A 15,857-nucleotide genomic window follows, 5' to 3' on the forward strand; every position below is an offset into this window, starting at 1 on the left:
TTTACTGAAAGTCAGATTAGTTTCATGATATCTCTGTTGCAAAACTGTCAGAAAAAAAAGAAAACTAAACAGAATAATGGTTGAGTTTGCCTATGAAGTTTTATGGGTACTCCACATATAATTGTTAAGAACAAGTAAATTAAATAGATGTAAATAAGATAAGAAAGTTTATAAGTAAACTTTTAAATAGCTTCCAAATTCTTTTTTGGTGGTAACCCAAAACGTTAAAGTTTTGCTAAGTTACATGGTAAGGTAAATTCACTGAAAATCTAGATCACTTCCAAATAAGAAAACACTAAGTATTAACATAGGTTTATCCACTTTTCTCTTTAGTTTCTCTGTATGCAACAGATTTGCACATGTTAGCAAAACCTGTTTTGTGCTCTTGTACCAGGAAAAAACACATTTCTAACTATGAAATGTATTCATAAATTCACCAATCTAGGGGTGCCTGGCTGGGTCAATCAATAGACCATGTGACTCTTGATCTCAGGGTTGTAAGCTCAAGCCCCAGGTTGGGCATGGAGCTTAAAAAATTAAGATATAGGGGCACCTGGGTGGATCAGTCAGTTAAGCGTCTGACTTCGGCTCAAGTCATGATCTCGCGATTTGTGGGTTCGAGCCCTGTGTCAGGCTCTGTGCTGACAGCTCAGCACCTGCTTCGAATTCTGGGTGTCTCTCTCTCTCTCTCAAAAATAAACATTAAAAAAAAAAGGCATCTGGGATCCCAATTAAAAGGGTCCTGTTGGTCACAGTCTAGAGCCTGGTGGTGATTAGGTATTTTGGAAACATCACCAGAGAAAAACAGCTCTTGAGCCCCATTGGAAAGGACCTTACAAAGCACTCCTGACCATGGACAGTGCTGCACAATCAGAAGGCACTGAGCCTGGGGTACATATCACATGGCTCAAGAGGGCTCCTCCTGAGCCCTGGTCCCATGCAGACGCTGGAGACCCACAAATCAAACTGACAAGGAAAAGAAACAGCTGCCCCCAACATAGACGGCTTCTGCTCAAGACACCTGATCAAGGCTTCATACATGAACTGAACATGACACGCTTTCTCCTCTTTCCTTTACTCTGGCATCGGCTAGGAAAGGTAATGCCCTTATCTTTATTTCCCAGGCCACTGGGACACCCTCTGGACTTTGGAGCAAACTTTTATTTCAGGCCGGGAGAAAATCTAACTTTTATCGTTGGTCAACTCCTGTGAATTTACACCATGAGTTGGAAAGGACCTCCCAGGAGGCTTTCATGATTCAGGACTCTGTTTGGCAAACCTCTACTTCTCTGTTTAGGGATAAATACAAACGAAGCTATGATCAGGGACTTCTCCTTAATTCTTGAAATTCTTGTCACATCGCCACTAAAGCAACAACTGCCCAACAACGATCCCTAGACTCTCTGGCCAGTGTTGTTCTTGAGAACAGAATAGCCCTTGATTATCGTTTAGCTGAGCAAGGAGGTGCCACCTGGATTACACTCCTGGGAAAGTTGAAACTCGATTACATCATATCCCAAAACAAGGCGCTTGCCTTAAGAAGATGACTCCTTCCACAGGGTCTTTTTTTGATTTATCTGATTTTGATGGCATTGGGTCTTGGAGACCAGGGCTTCAAAGCACCCTGCAAACATTGGGGAGGACCCTGCTTATCATAAGAATCTCCCTGGTGCGTTATATTTTCTTAAATGCTTTAAATGCATGTTTGAGGCCACCAACCGCTAAGCAAATGGTCTCCCTCAGACTGGACCGTCCAAAAAGGTACAAAGAGGACAAAGTGACTTAACAGAATGTAAACCTGAGCTCGTAACCTGTGACTGTCACAGAGACAAAACGAAAACATCATGACCTGAGAATGCCACGCACAGGATCAACAAAGGCTTCGAGAACTACAGAGCACTAGCTGAGAGGGGCGCTAATGCCCTAAAGTTTGATCACAGCTCTCAGCAAAGCGGAGAGGCCGGTCCGAAAGGGGACCACTGTTTTTTGGTTTTTTTTAATTTTTTTTTTAATGTTTATTTATTTTTGAGACAGAGAGAGACAGAGCATGAACGGGGGAGGGTCAGAGAGAGAGGGAGACACAGAATCGGAAGCAGGCTCCCGGCTGTCAGCACAGAGCCTGACGCGGGGCTCGAACTCATGAATCGCGAGATCATGACCTGAGCCGAAGTCAGACGCTTAACCGACTGAGCCACCCAGGCACCCCGGGGACCACCATCACACACACAGGCCCAAAATAGCATTGCTTAGGTTAAGGCCCCAAATCGGTAAACCAGTTAATACCTAACCTAATCCAACCTAATTTTAACACCCCAGGAATGAATGTAGCCTTTAATCAGTCAGCATAGAATTTCCTGGTCAACACTAGGAAATTTACTGTCAGACCTTCCTGCTCTCCCTAGGAGGGCAACCTTGCTTACAACAATGTACTCCCTGCTAATAAATTCTTCCTTGTTGATGTCCTCTGCCTTTAAGAACCTTTCTCTTGTTTGGCTCAGCAGAGCTCCCCTCTACTTTCTGGAAGGGATGCCGCCCAACTCAGGAACTGCTTGCTAAAGCCCATCGGACCTTCACCTTTACTCACTTGACTTTTTTTTTTTTTTTAAACAACATGACCCAGGCTCCACCCTCAAAGAGCTCACAGTCTGGAGCAGACAGCCTCCCAGGAAGCTACTCCAGCGGTATGATAGATGCCGTGCAATGTCAGGGCATTGTTCACCCTGCCTCCTGTCTCTGAAGCAGAACTCACTTGGGGCATCAGACCACAAGTTCTCATGGGACAGGGATGAGGTAGAAATCAATATCAGCACGAACAATGAGTCCCTGTGCCCCTGGTGACTGCGGACAGAGCTGCTCCCTCATCCCCACGGCCCTGGACAGGGCCGACGCGACAGGACGTCACTAAGCCTGGTTCCATGACATCACTCACACGCACACGCCTCCAGGCCCTGGGTAGCACACCTTCAAGCTAAAGACACCTGGCCCTGCACACGTAGTTCCTTGTATAGGAACAGTGGTCCTTCCAAGGCAACAAATGCACATTTTTCAAGCCGGACAGAGTTAAAGCAGCTACGTGTTCTTACAACTGTCCTAATCAGCCTCCGAGAAAAGTAGAGGCCAACTGTTGTCTGCAAACTTCTGCAGCCTGGCCTGCCCCCTCCTCCCCCTCTGCCTGCTGTTCTCGAACCACAGAGTCAGCAAGAATTGACGTGCTTCTAGGGAAGGGACCACGGGCAGGAGGGGGGCTGGCGATTAATGCAAACCAGAGTTCCAACAGCTCCCACATGCCTTGCGGACTCAGGAGCGGGCACAGGGTCACACGCACCCAAGCCCCAGCGTCCTCCGTCAGCCTTGCTGGAGCTGGGCTCTCCCCTCTAGGACAGAGTCTTCCAAATGTTTTTTCAAGCACGACCCAAACGAGAATTACATTTTACGTCTTGAACCAGCATCCACGCAGGCACACATACCCACATCTGACCCAAGATTATAAAATAATACTTCGTTCTGTGCACGGTGACTTTTGGTGTTCTGCTCGACCTCGTTTTCCAAATAATATGCTGGTTGCAACCCGCCCAACTGATTTTATGATGCACTAACAAGTTCCAAAGCAAAGTTTAAAAAACGCTGTGCTGGGAGCCCAGGTCAAGGAGCTGTACCTCAATGTACTTTTTTTTTGGCTGGGGAATTCTCCCCCGGCAGGATGAAATGAGGTAGTTGATGAGTAACTACCCCCTGAGCTGAGGGTTTGAGTTCACGGGGAGGCTGCTCCTTGGACCTCAGGGAAGCCACGGGAGAGCGTGAACCCCTCCTGTGGCCTGTGTCCTCAAGGGAAATGTGGCTGTGCCCCCCACCCCGCTAGGTGCCCCACATGGTCACGCTGCAGGGCTGTGTCAGGCTGAGGCTCACGGCACACTCCAGAGCGCCGGGGAGCCTGCTCAGGGCCCCCTGTCCGCAGCCCCGGTGAGCCAGTGCTCTCAAGCCATCAGGACCCTTTCCGTCCGCCTAACCGCCACATCCCCAGCACCCAGGCCGCTGCCGCACCTGTCACTGATGGGAACGCCCCTTACCCTGCCCACACAGTCCACAGGCCGGGACCCGCTTAGGGGGGACGATGTATGGGTCTTATGAGGCAGTAACAAAGTGGAGTGGGGCTCAGTGTTGTAGAAGCAAAACGATCCCGCTCCCTCCCACTAGCATAACAACTCCTCCACGCAGAAATAGGAAGAAAGAGCACAAGTCAGAGCAAATCCAGCAGGGAAGTGTCTCCTCAAGCCCGGCAAAGCCCAGAAAAGGAGAAGAAGGGGCCCCAAACGCCAGCTACCCCATCCACGTCTCAGCCTCCTGAGTCCCCGAGTGATTCACTCTCAGCAGGATCCCTTTCCTGGGCCATCTGCCCCGTGCATAGCGGGGAGGTAGAGGAGGGCAGGGCGCCTACGAGGGGAGCCCCGGCCACAGAGTCAGGCAGCCTGGACCAGATTCCAGCTTCTCCTCTTAGGTGGCACCTTGGACAAGTATTCCCTCACTGCTCTGGGGCTCAGTTTCTGCCTCTGTGAAGTGGAAACACTACCAGCCTGCTTTCCGGGACTACTGGAAACGAGGAATAAATGGCACATGCTCTACACTGTGCCTGGCGCCCAGTCAGGGTGCTGAGTAGACAGTCACTGTTCTCATCACTACGACTGGCGCATGTGTCTTACCAAATCTCCATTATGCCAGTGTTCCTCTGTAATGCGTCTGCCAGCTGGGCAATCCCCTTGGCCGTGATCTGGTTCTGGATAAGCCTGAAAGAAGAACATATCTTGTATCAGATACATGATACTGGATTAAATCTGCCCCCTCCGTTAAGGAGTGGTAAGGGCATGGTGGGCATGAGACGGGGTCCGGGGAAGCGCTGTGTCCACGTGACGTTTAATCTGGCTGAGGCTGTCCAGATCAGATCTCCAGGGCATCTTTTAAGACGTTTAATTTTTTGGTACATTTCTAGAGTGAGCCTAATAGATCTGTGCACTCACACGTAGGTAATTTAATACACGAACCCAGATATGTATGTGTCGGCATTTTTCCCATTTTTTCCTGCGGGGAGGGAAGAAGACGATTCTCCTGCTTCCACTCGTGGGTCCCAGTGGGAAAGCATCGATAATGGGGCCTCTAAGGGCGCACCCCATTATGTCTAGTTGCAGTGATCCAAATGAAACCAAGGTTTCCAATAGAGCTGGGGAGCCCGGGCGATCTCTGAAGTGCTCCCCTGAGCAGCTATGCTTCCGACCCAAGAAATACACCCAAGAAATTCACCCAAGGCACTGAGGTGTCTCTGCTTCATCACAGGCCCACTCCTCACTCCTGGCTATTGGTAGAATAAAAGCCTACTGCTCAACTTGACCCTAAGAAATCCTGGCCACTGACCCAAGAACACAGCCCCACCAGGAAGACAGGGTTGCCCTGTCATGATTGATGAGATTATAGAAATTAGGCGAGAAGGGGCCAACCCTATGAAGAGGCAGTCAGTGCAGTGGTTCAAAGCTCCCCTCCTACACACACACCCTCCACCCCCTACTTCTCAGCCACAGAGCCTTGAAGAAATAAGCTTACACTATCTATGCCTCGGTTGCCTGATCTGTAAAATGGGAGTAACCGAGGTTTCAGTGGGAGGATGTATAAAGGAAGTAGTCCTCACAGTCTCTGCCACAGCACCCGATGGCAGGGAGCGCCTGTCACCATTACTGCCCGAGCACACGGGACTGTGGCTGTGCTGTGGAGGGGCCCCAATCTCCCAGCCACATGCCCCAAAGGGGGGCACCTGGGCTCAGTGGCAGAGGTGATGACTCCCTGGTAAGAACGACCACAATGTAACTTGGACATTTTTGCAAGAGGAGCAAAGATAGAACCTAGAAGTGAGCAGAGAATCGTGCATTCAGCCAAACTCTGCTGCTTCCTAATCCCCTCCTTCACGATTGCCACCACCACCACCACCTACACTTTGCTGGGTGAGCTGCTTCCAGCCACGACCTGGCAAGGGAGCCAATGAGTATGGCAGTGCTCAGGCGCACCTGTCCCCTGGGGCCACCTTCGAAGACAAGGGCCAGTGTGATCTGTGCACCACCCAACAGCCAAGACTCGCTCTCTAGCCCTGTTCTAGCTCTGTTCTCCCTCCAGGCCGGGCCCCAAGGGAAAGAGATAAAAGAAAGTCTACAGGCCAGAAAAACAACAGCAAAACAGACATAAAAGTAGCACAGTCTGGCTGTTTTGCAGAAATTAACAAGGTTATCTAAAACTCATACAGAGGGGCACCTGGGTGGCTCAGTCGGTTAAGCGTCCGACTTCAGCTCAGGTCATGATCTCGCGGTCCGTGAGTTCAAGCCCCGAGTCGGGCTCTGGGCTGATGGCTCAGAGCCTGGAGCCTGCTTCCGATTCTGTGTCTCCCTCTCTCTCTCTGCCCCTCCCCCATTCATGCTCTGTCTCTGTCTCAAAAATAAATAAAACGTTAAAAAAAATTTTTAATAAAAAAATAAATAAATAAAAATAAAACTCATACAGAAGCACAAGCGACCCAGAATAGCCCAAACAACCTTGAGAAAGGAGGACAGAGTTGGGAGACTCACCCTTCCTGATTTCAAAACTTACTGCACAGTTAGAACAATCAGGACAGTGTGATCCTGGCATAAAGACAAACAAACCGATCAATGAACTAGAATAGAATGTCCAGAAATACACCCATACATTTATGGTCAATTGAGTTTTGGCAAAAGCGTCAGGGCCATTTAACAGGGAAAGACAGTCTCTTCAACAAGCGGTGCTAGAACAGCGGGACATGCCAAAGAAGGAGTTTGGACCCTTTGCCTCATATCACACACAACAGTTAACTCCAGAAATTAGCGTTTAGGATCAAAGACCTCAATGCAAGAGCAAAACTATAACACTTAAAGGAAATCTTAGGTGTCAATCTTTGTGACCTTGGATTACGCAACAGTTTCTCAGTAAAGTATCTAAAGCACAAACAACCAAAGAAAAAATAAATTGGACTTCCATCAAAATGAACAGTGTTGGTGCTTTAAAGGTCACTAACAAGAAAGTGGAAAACCCCACAGAGGAAATACGTGCAAATCATGTATCTAGTAAATGTCTAGTATGCAGGATGTTATAAAGAACTCCAATAATTCAGTAATAAAAAGGCAGATAACCCAGGGTGGTCAGTTGGTTAAGCGTCTGACTCTTGATTTTGGCTCAGGTCATGATCTCAAGGTTTGTGGGTTCGAGCCCTGTTTCGGGCTCTGCGCTGATAGCGCCTGCTTAGGATTCTCTGCCCTTCCTCTGCTCGCACGCGTGCACCTGCTCTCTTCCCGCCCTCCCTAAACTTTAAAAAAAAAAAAAAAGGGCAAAAAAATTAAAAATGGGCAAAGGATGTGGAGACATTTCTCCAAGAGAGACACACAAAAAGATGCCCGATGTTAGTCATGAGGGAAATGAAAACCAAAACCACAATAAGACACCACTCCACACCCACTAGGATGGCAAGATTCGAAAAGATGGACACTAACGAGTGCTGGTAAGGATGCGCAGAAATGGGAGCCTTCCTACATGACTGGCAGGGACCTAAAGTAGAGCAGCCACTCTGGAAAACACTTCGGCAGTTCCTCAAAAAGTTCAGAACAGAGTGGCCATTTGCCCCGGCAATTCTATTCCTAAGCATATACCCAAGAGAAATGAAGACGTATGTCCACACGCGGACATGCACACGAATGTCAAAGGCAGCATTATTCACAACAATCGAAAAGGCAACGTTATTCACAACAACCAAAAAGTAGAAACAACCCAAATGTCTACCAGCTGATGAACAGACAAAATGTGGAATATCCATATAACGGAGTGTCAGCCCTACGGCACAATGAAGTTCTGACACGTTGTAGGATGTAGATGGGCCTTGAAAACCCACGTAAGTGAAAGAACACAGACAACGAGTCACACATTGTAGGATTCCATTTCTAGGAAATGCCCAGAGCAGGCAAATCCACAGAGACAAAAAGTAGATTAAGGACTGGGGGAGAAGGATGGGGAGGCTTAATGCACACTGGTATATTCCAGTGGGGGCGGTGGGGAGGTAAAACTCCCCTACAACTAGATCGTGGTGATGGTCGCACAACTTTGTGAATACGCTAAAAACCACTGACCTATACATTTTATTGTCTTTTTAAGATTTTATTTTTTTAAGTAATCTCTACACCCAGCGTGGGACCGGAACTTCCAAACCTGGAGATTGAGAGTCATACACTCCACTGACCAAGCCAGCCAGGGGCCCCTGACCTGTACATTTTTAAAGGGTGAATTTTATGCACATCCATTTTATCTTACAAAGTATCTTTTCTTGGGGCATGTGGATGGCTCAGTTGGTTAAGCATCTGACTTTGGCTCAGGTCATGATCTTATGGTTCGTGAGTTTGAGCCCCGCGTTGGGCCCTCTATTAGCACAGAATCCACTTCAGATCTTCTGTCCCTGTCGCTTTCTGCCCCTCCCCCACTCTCACTCACACGTTCTCTCTCAAAAATAAGTAGACTTTAAAATATACGAAAGAGAGAGAAATATATTACTGAGACAGCACATGCGTGCACATACGCAAGCATGAGCTAGGGAGGGGCAGAGAGAGAGGGAGAGAACCCAAGCAGGCTCCATGTGACAGCACAGAGCCCAACATGGGGCTCGATCTCTCAAAAATTGGGAGATCATGACCTGAGCTGAAATCAAGAGTCGGGTGCTCAACCGACTGAGCCACCCAGGCGCCCTCAAAAAATATTTTTGCATTTAAGATTTCATTTTTTAATTTTTAAAAAATATTTATTTTTGAGAGAGAGAGAGAGAGAGGATAAGCAGGGGAGGGGCAGAGAGAGACACACAGAATCCGAAGGCAGGCTCCAAGCTCCGAGCTGTCAGTACAGAGCCCGACGTGGGGCTCAAAGCCACGAACTGTGAGATCGTGACCTGAGCCAGAGTCAGTCGCTTACCTGACTGAGCCACCCAGGCGCCCCTTAAGATTTTCTTTTTAAATAATCTCTGTACCTAACACAGGGCTCACACTTACAAAGCCAAGATCAAGAGTCGCATGCTCTATCGACGGTGCCAGCCAGGCACCCCATCTCAAAAAATATTTTTCAAAAGTAGAACAGGAGAATTACAGGCCAAAATCCCTCATGAAACTAGATGCAAAAATTCTCAATAAGATACTAGCAAATCAAATTCAACAGTACATTAAAAGAATTATTCACCATGATCAAGTGGGATTCATTCCTGGGCTGCAGGGCTGGTTCAGTACTCGCAAATCAATCAATGTGATACACCACATTAATAAAAGAGAGGATAAGAACCCTATGATCCTGTCAATAGATGGAGAAAAGCATTTGACAAAATACAGCATCCTTTCTTGATAAAAACCCTCAAGCAAGTTGAGATAGAAGGAACATACATTAACATCATAAAAGCCATATATGAAAGGCCCACAGCTAATATCATTCTCAATGGGGGAAAAAGCTTTCCCCCTGAGATCAGGAACATGACAGGGGTGTCCACTCTCACTACTGTTGTTCAACATAGTGTTGGAAGTCCTAGTCTCAGCAATCAGACAAAATGAAATAAAAGGCATCCAAATTGGCAAAGAGGTCAAACGTTCACTCTTTGCAGACGACATGATACTTTACCTGGAAAATCCAAAAGACTCCACCAAAAAACTGCTAGAGCTGATACAGGAATTCAGCAAAGTCACAGGATATAAAATCAATGTACAGAAATCGGCTGCATTTCTATACACCAATAATGAAGCAACAGAAAGAGGAAGCAAGGAATGGATCCCATTTACAACTGCACCAAAAACCATAAATACCTAGGAATAAACCTAACCAAAGAGGTAAAAGATCTGCATACTGAAAACTATAGAAAGCTTATGAAAGAAAGTGAAGAAGACACAAAGAAATGGAAAAACATTCCATGCTCATGGACTGGAAGAACAAATATTGTTAAAATGTCAATACCACCCAAACCGATCTACGCATTCAATGCAATCTCTATCAAAAGAGCACCAGCATTCTTCACAGAACTAGAACAAACAATCCTATAATTTGTGTGGAACCACACAAGACCTCGAATAGCTGAAGTAATGTTGAAAAAAGAAAACCAAAGCTGAGGCATCACAAACACAGACTTTAACTTTTCCTACAAAGGTGTCATCATCAAGACAGTATGGTACTGGCATAAAAACAGACCACAGATCAATGGAATAGAATAGAGAACCCAGAAATGGACTGACAAATATATGGCCAACTAATCTTCGACAATCAGGGAAGAACATCCAATGGAAAAAAGATGGTCTCCTTAGCAAATGGTGCTGGGAGAACTGGACAGCAACATGCAATGGGCCACTTTCTTACACCATACACAAAAATAAATTCAAAATTGATGGAAGACCTAAATGTGAGACAGGAAACCATCAGAATCCTACAGGAGAAAACAGGCAGCAACCTCTTTGATCTTGGCTGCAAGAACTTCTTACTTAACATGTCTCTGGAGGCAAGGGAATTGAAAGCAAAAATGAACTATTAGGACCTCATTAAGATAAAAACCTTCTCCACAGCAAAGGAAATAATCAGCAAAACTAAAAGGCAACCAATAGAAGATATTTGCAAATGACATAACAGATAAAGGATTAGTATCCAAACTCTATAAAGAACTTATCAAACTCAACACATGAAAAACAAATAATCCAGTGAAGAAATGGGCAAAAGACATGAACAGACACTTTTTCAAAGACATCCGGAGGGCTAACAGACACATGAAAAGATGCTCAACATCACTCATCATCAGGGAAATACAAGTCAAAACCACAATGAGATATTATTTCACACCAGTCAGAGTGGCTAAAATGAACAACTCAGAAAACAACAGAGGTTGGCGAGGATGCAGAGAAAGTGGAACACTTTTGCACTGCTGGTGGGAATGCAAACTGCTACAGCCACTCTGGAAAACAGTGTGAAGATTCCTCAAAAAATAAAAAATAGAACTACTCTACAACACAGCAATTGCATTACTAGGAATTTACCCAAAGGCTACAAAAATGCTGATTCAAAGGGGCACACGCACCCCAATGTTTATAGCAATGCTATCAACAATAGCCAAATTATGGAAAGAACCCAAATGTCCATTGACTGATGAATGCATAAAGAAGATGTACAAACATAAAATGGAGTACTACTCGGCAATGAAAAAGAATGAATCTTGACATTTATAACAATGTGGATGGAACTGGAGGGTATTATGCTAAGCAAAATCAGTCAGTCAGAGAAAGACATATACGATTTCAGTCATATGTGGAATTTAAGAAACAGACCAGATGAACATAGGGGAAGGGAAGGAAAAAATAAGATAAAAACAGAGAGGAAGGCAAACCATAAGAGACCCTTAAATACAGAGAACAAACTGAGGATTGCTGGAACGGGTGGGGTTGGGAGGGGGATTAAATGGGTGACAGGCATTGAGGAGGGCACTTGTTGGGATGAGCACTGGGTGTCATATACAAGAGATGAATCAGTGGGTTCTACTCCTGAAGCCAAGACTACACTGTATGTTAACTAACTTGAAGATGGAAGGAAGGAAGGAAGGAACGAAGGAAGGAACGAAGGAAAGAACGAAGGAAGGAACGAAGGAAGAAAAGGACTCAAAAAGAAAAAAAAAAGGAAACAAAACAGATGAACATATGGGAGGGGGAAAAAGAAAGAGGTAAGTAAAACAGAAGAGACTCTTCAGCATAGAGAACAAACTGAGGGTTGGTGGAGGGAGGCGGGTGGGAGATGGGCCAGGTGGGTGATGGGCATTAAGGAGGGCACTTGTTGCAATGAGCACTGGGTGTTGTATGTGATGAATCACTGAATTCTACTCCTGAAACCAATATTGCACTGTATGCTAACTAGAGTAAAAATTTTAAAAAAACTTGAAAAGTAAATCATAAATAAAAGTAGCACAGCCTGAAATTCTGAGGTTCTCTGAGTTACCATAAATGTTTCAACGTCTGGTTGACTTTCAGCATCTCTGCCAAGCTCTCTGCCACTTCATCATCGAGTTCATTTTTGGTGAGCCTAGAAAAGAAAGCAAGTGTTTACTCAGGGGAGCCCTACCTGGCACACATTTTTAAATGAGTTCTCAGAAGTGGGATCCCAGCCCAGATCTCTCCAGCTCATGCTGCTAATCGCTTGCTGAACTGAGCAAACAGCCAGGCCCCAATCCCAGCCTCTGAGCCCCATAGACAATAAATAAGGCTCATTTCTAGTGCAAATCCTGTCCCCAAGCTCCTACTCCTTAGTCCTGCTGCCACAGAGGAGCCCACGTTCCCTGCCCATCTTTGCTGCACCCTCCGTTCTCACAGAAGCTAGGGGCTAAGGCCCACTTCCCAGGCTTCCTCCAGCCCCCAAGTCTCCCTGAACACCCCTGACAGCACGTTACCAAAAAGTCTGTCATATGAAGACCTAGAAAAGCCTGCCAACTGCACGTTAAAATGTGCTCAACGCTTTGCTCTGAGGCCAGTTGCGAAGGACCCAAGTTCAGTGAGTCAAGGTTCAGGAAGCCTCTTAGTTGTTCCTAAAAGCAGCAGTGGTCTGGATAAAGCACTCAGGACTAGAAGCTCCCGGCTGTAAACAGGATTGGACCCTGTCACGCCAGTGGATGAAAGAATAAATAAGGAAAAAGAATGACATAGAATATTAAACAATCGTTCCTCACAGGGCAATTTGGTAGCGCCTAGCTGAATTTTAAATGTGTTATACTCTGAGTCAACGATCACACTTCCGTGTGCAAAGATGTACGCACAAGGATCTACACATGCAGTACCGATCGCCGCGTTGCACGGTTATACCGTGAAATGTGAACACATGTAAGCATCGGCAGGGGCTTCTGGGAAACTAAACTGCAAACACCCATTCAATGGGATGCTGTGCAGCCCTTCAAGGGAACGAGGGATAGAGAGAGTGAGGCAGAAGATGACGCTATTTAAGAGCGCTCCGGACCCAGACATGCCGGGCGTGTGTCGCCTACTGGCACCACAGCCTCAGGAGGGCGGCTTAACTTCTCTGGGCCTGGGTTTTCTCACCAGAGAAATAAGGGTGAACAGTCACGGTACAGACATTATGGGGTGGCTGTGAGTCAACACGTATAAAAGGCAGAGAATAATGCATGCTGTACCATCAGCCCTCGAGAAATGCTGGGTATTGGCATTCTTACTATCTGTGTAGAGTAGTGGTTCTCAGCTGGGTGCTTTCCCCTCCAGGGGACATTTGTCAACATCTGGAGACATTTTTGATCATCACAATTGTCGGGGGGCGGGGGACGTACTGCTAATGGGTAGATGCCTGGGATTCTGCGAAACATCCTATAATGAACAGGACAGCCTCTTACAAGAAAGATGATTTGGACCAAAATGTCAATAGTGTCGAGATGGAGAAGTCAATAGTCAATAGACTATTGACTCCGTCAACAGACGGAGAAATCCTGACATAAGAGGACACGTAAAATGCGGACACTACACGGTTGAGATGTTTTTTAAAGTCATTTGCTAAATGCGATTCCATGTTGTAAGAAAAGCGATATACACACAAGCATGCATTCAAGTGCTAGGAGGCTAGAAGAGAAAGGTTCGGTCTGGGAAACACAAGGGAGGAAGTACTTTCACTTCCGACTTTTCGAGTTTCTTACAGGTTTTGTTTTGTTTTTTTTTTTTAGATATTTCTTTTAAAAACATTTTTAAGGATTTTGTTTAGAGGAAAACCATTGAAAATGCATCTAATGGCCAGCAGGTCTAATATTAGAACTCTCAAGATGATGAGACTGTCGTGCTGAACCAACTTCGCTGATAGCTCACGTGCACTGAGCCCAAACACAAATCCCTCCCTTAGAAGGCAAGTAGCGAAAGTACAAAGAAATAAAATTGAAATAGAGCAAATGAGAAAAAGGAAACCAAAACCAAAAAAAAAACAAGCACTGTCAGAAGGCAGCATACACTAAATGAGTACGAAGAGGGGTGAGGAACATGGGCTTCCGGGGAGAGGTGACAGGTGGGCTGGGACCTGAAGGCCAAATCGTGGTGTGGCTACTGGGGAAGGAGGAAGCAGCATGAAGAAGGCAGTTTAAGAGGAGGTAGGGAGAAAAGTTTGAGCCAAGTGCATGAAGGTTGGACCCTGCAAGGCGTATCTGAGGGTCTCCTAAGCATCATCCTGACAGAATGGCCAGCCTTCGGGTTTTCCTGAGGCTGAGGCTGAGGCTGAGGCTGAGGCTGGCAAAGGCGGCTAAGGTGGAACCCATGCTCCTGGGGTCCCCGTCCCCCTTCTGTACACCTGTCTGTGCTTCTAGGAATGGCTGCTTTCTATTCTAGGAAGAAATTAAAACTATCAACCCAACACTGAGGAAAGGCCTAGAGCCTTTTCAATTAAAAGGCGGCTTTTCAGTTAGGATTCCAGGCTGTGCAGTCTCTGGAAGAGTCCCCGAGACCCAGCCTCTCAAAATGGCTTTGCTTATTACCAGAATATTCTCAGAGAGGTGTTCCACTGCAGGGCCTGGGCGAGGCTCTTTCCACCCTCCGTAGAGATGCCGTTGAATGCAAGACTAGGAAGGAAAACACTTGGGGTCAATTATCAGAGACACGTCTACACTTGGCTTTGGCTTCAGTGACCGAAACACCCGGAAGATGCTGCTGGGAGGTGGCTCCTGACTCGAGGCAGGAAGCAGAAGTGCTCAGCCTTGCCTGCTGTTGTTCCAGAGCATACTCCCCGAGCATCAGGACAGGCACAGACGTGTCAAGGAGAGTCCAGACAGGACATGGAACACCAGTGACACCTGGTCACAGGCAGACGGGGGCGCTGGGAGGGCTCTGCTTCAGGTGGCTGACGTTTTCCAGGTGCCCATCGATGAGACCTGGAGAAGTTTCCTCTGTTCTCATAAAGAAGAAAGTCTGCTACTGCCCCCACTATGTTGGGCTCTCTTTCAGTGTTAGGAAGGACCCAAGCAACACCGAGATGCCCAAGGCTCTGAGATTTGGCCCGAGGCCTCCAGGAAGGCCAGGGAGGAGGATGTCTTTACCGAGATGAAGGGTCCCCCTCTGTCTCAGCACCGTCCTGTGAATGCGGAACGGATGGCATCCCTTTCAGTTTTGTCTGGACTTAAGAATTCCTCCCTACTTCCAACTCCCAAGGGACCCAGGCAGACTGCTGAGAGGTCTCTTCCCCGCCATGGCAACGGCCTAGGTCTTAATCTGGGTGGTGGTTACGCTGGTGTGTACATTCGTCAAGTCACCAAGCTGAACGACGAACAGTAATGCCTCTAACGTGTCAATAAAGATGTTCTTTAAAAAATCCCACACACGCACACACAACTACCTTCTCTCTTAGGAAAGCCAACCACCTGCGTCCCTTCGGCTCCTCCCTGGCAACCACGAGGCACAGCCGAGTGACCAGGTTGGATGCTGGGGACAGCGGGTCTTGGAAGGCAGCGCTTACCTCAGGTTGGTCAGGCTGGGGTGGTTCCTCAGAGCCTCTGCAAAGGCCTTTGCTCCTTCGTCACCGATTCTGTTGCCCCACATCCTGAGGGCAGAGGCAAGACGGTGAACGTTAGCCTGCGCTCACCACTCACTTTCTGCTGGTGGCCGAGCCCACCGGACACTCACCGGCAGATGTCTGTCCTCTGTCCCTGGAGCCGTGGCCTGGAGCAGATTCCCACACCAGCCCCTTAGTGAGCTGCTCTCGGTTTCCACTTCAAAGGGAAATGTAAGGGTAAGAGCAGCAGAAGCCTCGGGAACAGAAGCCCATCAGGTACTTGCACAATTGGAGACTAAGTTCAC

At 47.1% G+C, this 15,857-nt stretch overlaps 1 protein-coding gene across 6 annotated transcripts in view; it reads right to left on the reverse strand.

The window, feature by feature from the left end:
• Nucleotides 1–15,857, reverse strand: part of NOD1 (nucleotide binding oligomerization domain containing 1) — a 77,102-nt gene that overhangs the window by 8,459 nt on the left and 52,786 nt on the right. For 4 of the 6 annotated variants that reach the window (XM_078440904.2, XM_078440908.2, XM_081795049.1 and 1 more), the window contains exons 9-12: nucleotides 15,517–15,600; nucleotides 14,543–14,626; nucleotides 12,028–12,111; nucleotides 4,698–4,781 (exon numbers count right to left, since the gene is read on the reverse strand). In XM_078440904.2, coding sequence (XP_078297030.2) covers nucleotides 4,698–4,781; nucleotides 12,028–12,111; nucleotides 14,543–14,626; nucleotides 15,517–15,600 — 336 coding nt within the window. The other 2 variants (XR_013553162.2, XM_078440914.2) reach the window with 2 other exon arrangements.

This window comes from Panthera onca, chromosome A2 (genome assembly GCF_046562875.1).
Source record: "Panthera onca isolate mPanOnc1 chromosome A2, mPanOnc1 haplotype 2, whole genome shotgun sequence".
In the NCBI taxonomy this organism is placed as follows: Eukaryota; Metazoa; Chordata; class Mammalia; order Carnivora; family Felidae; genus Panthera; species Panthera onca.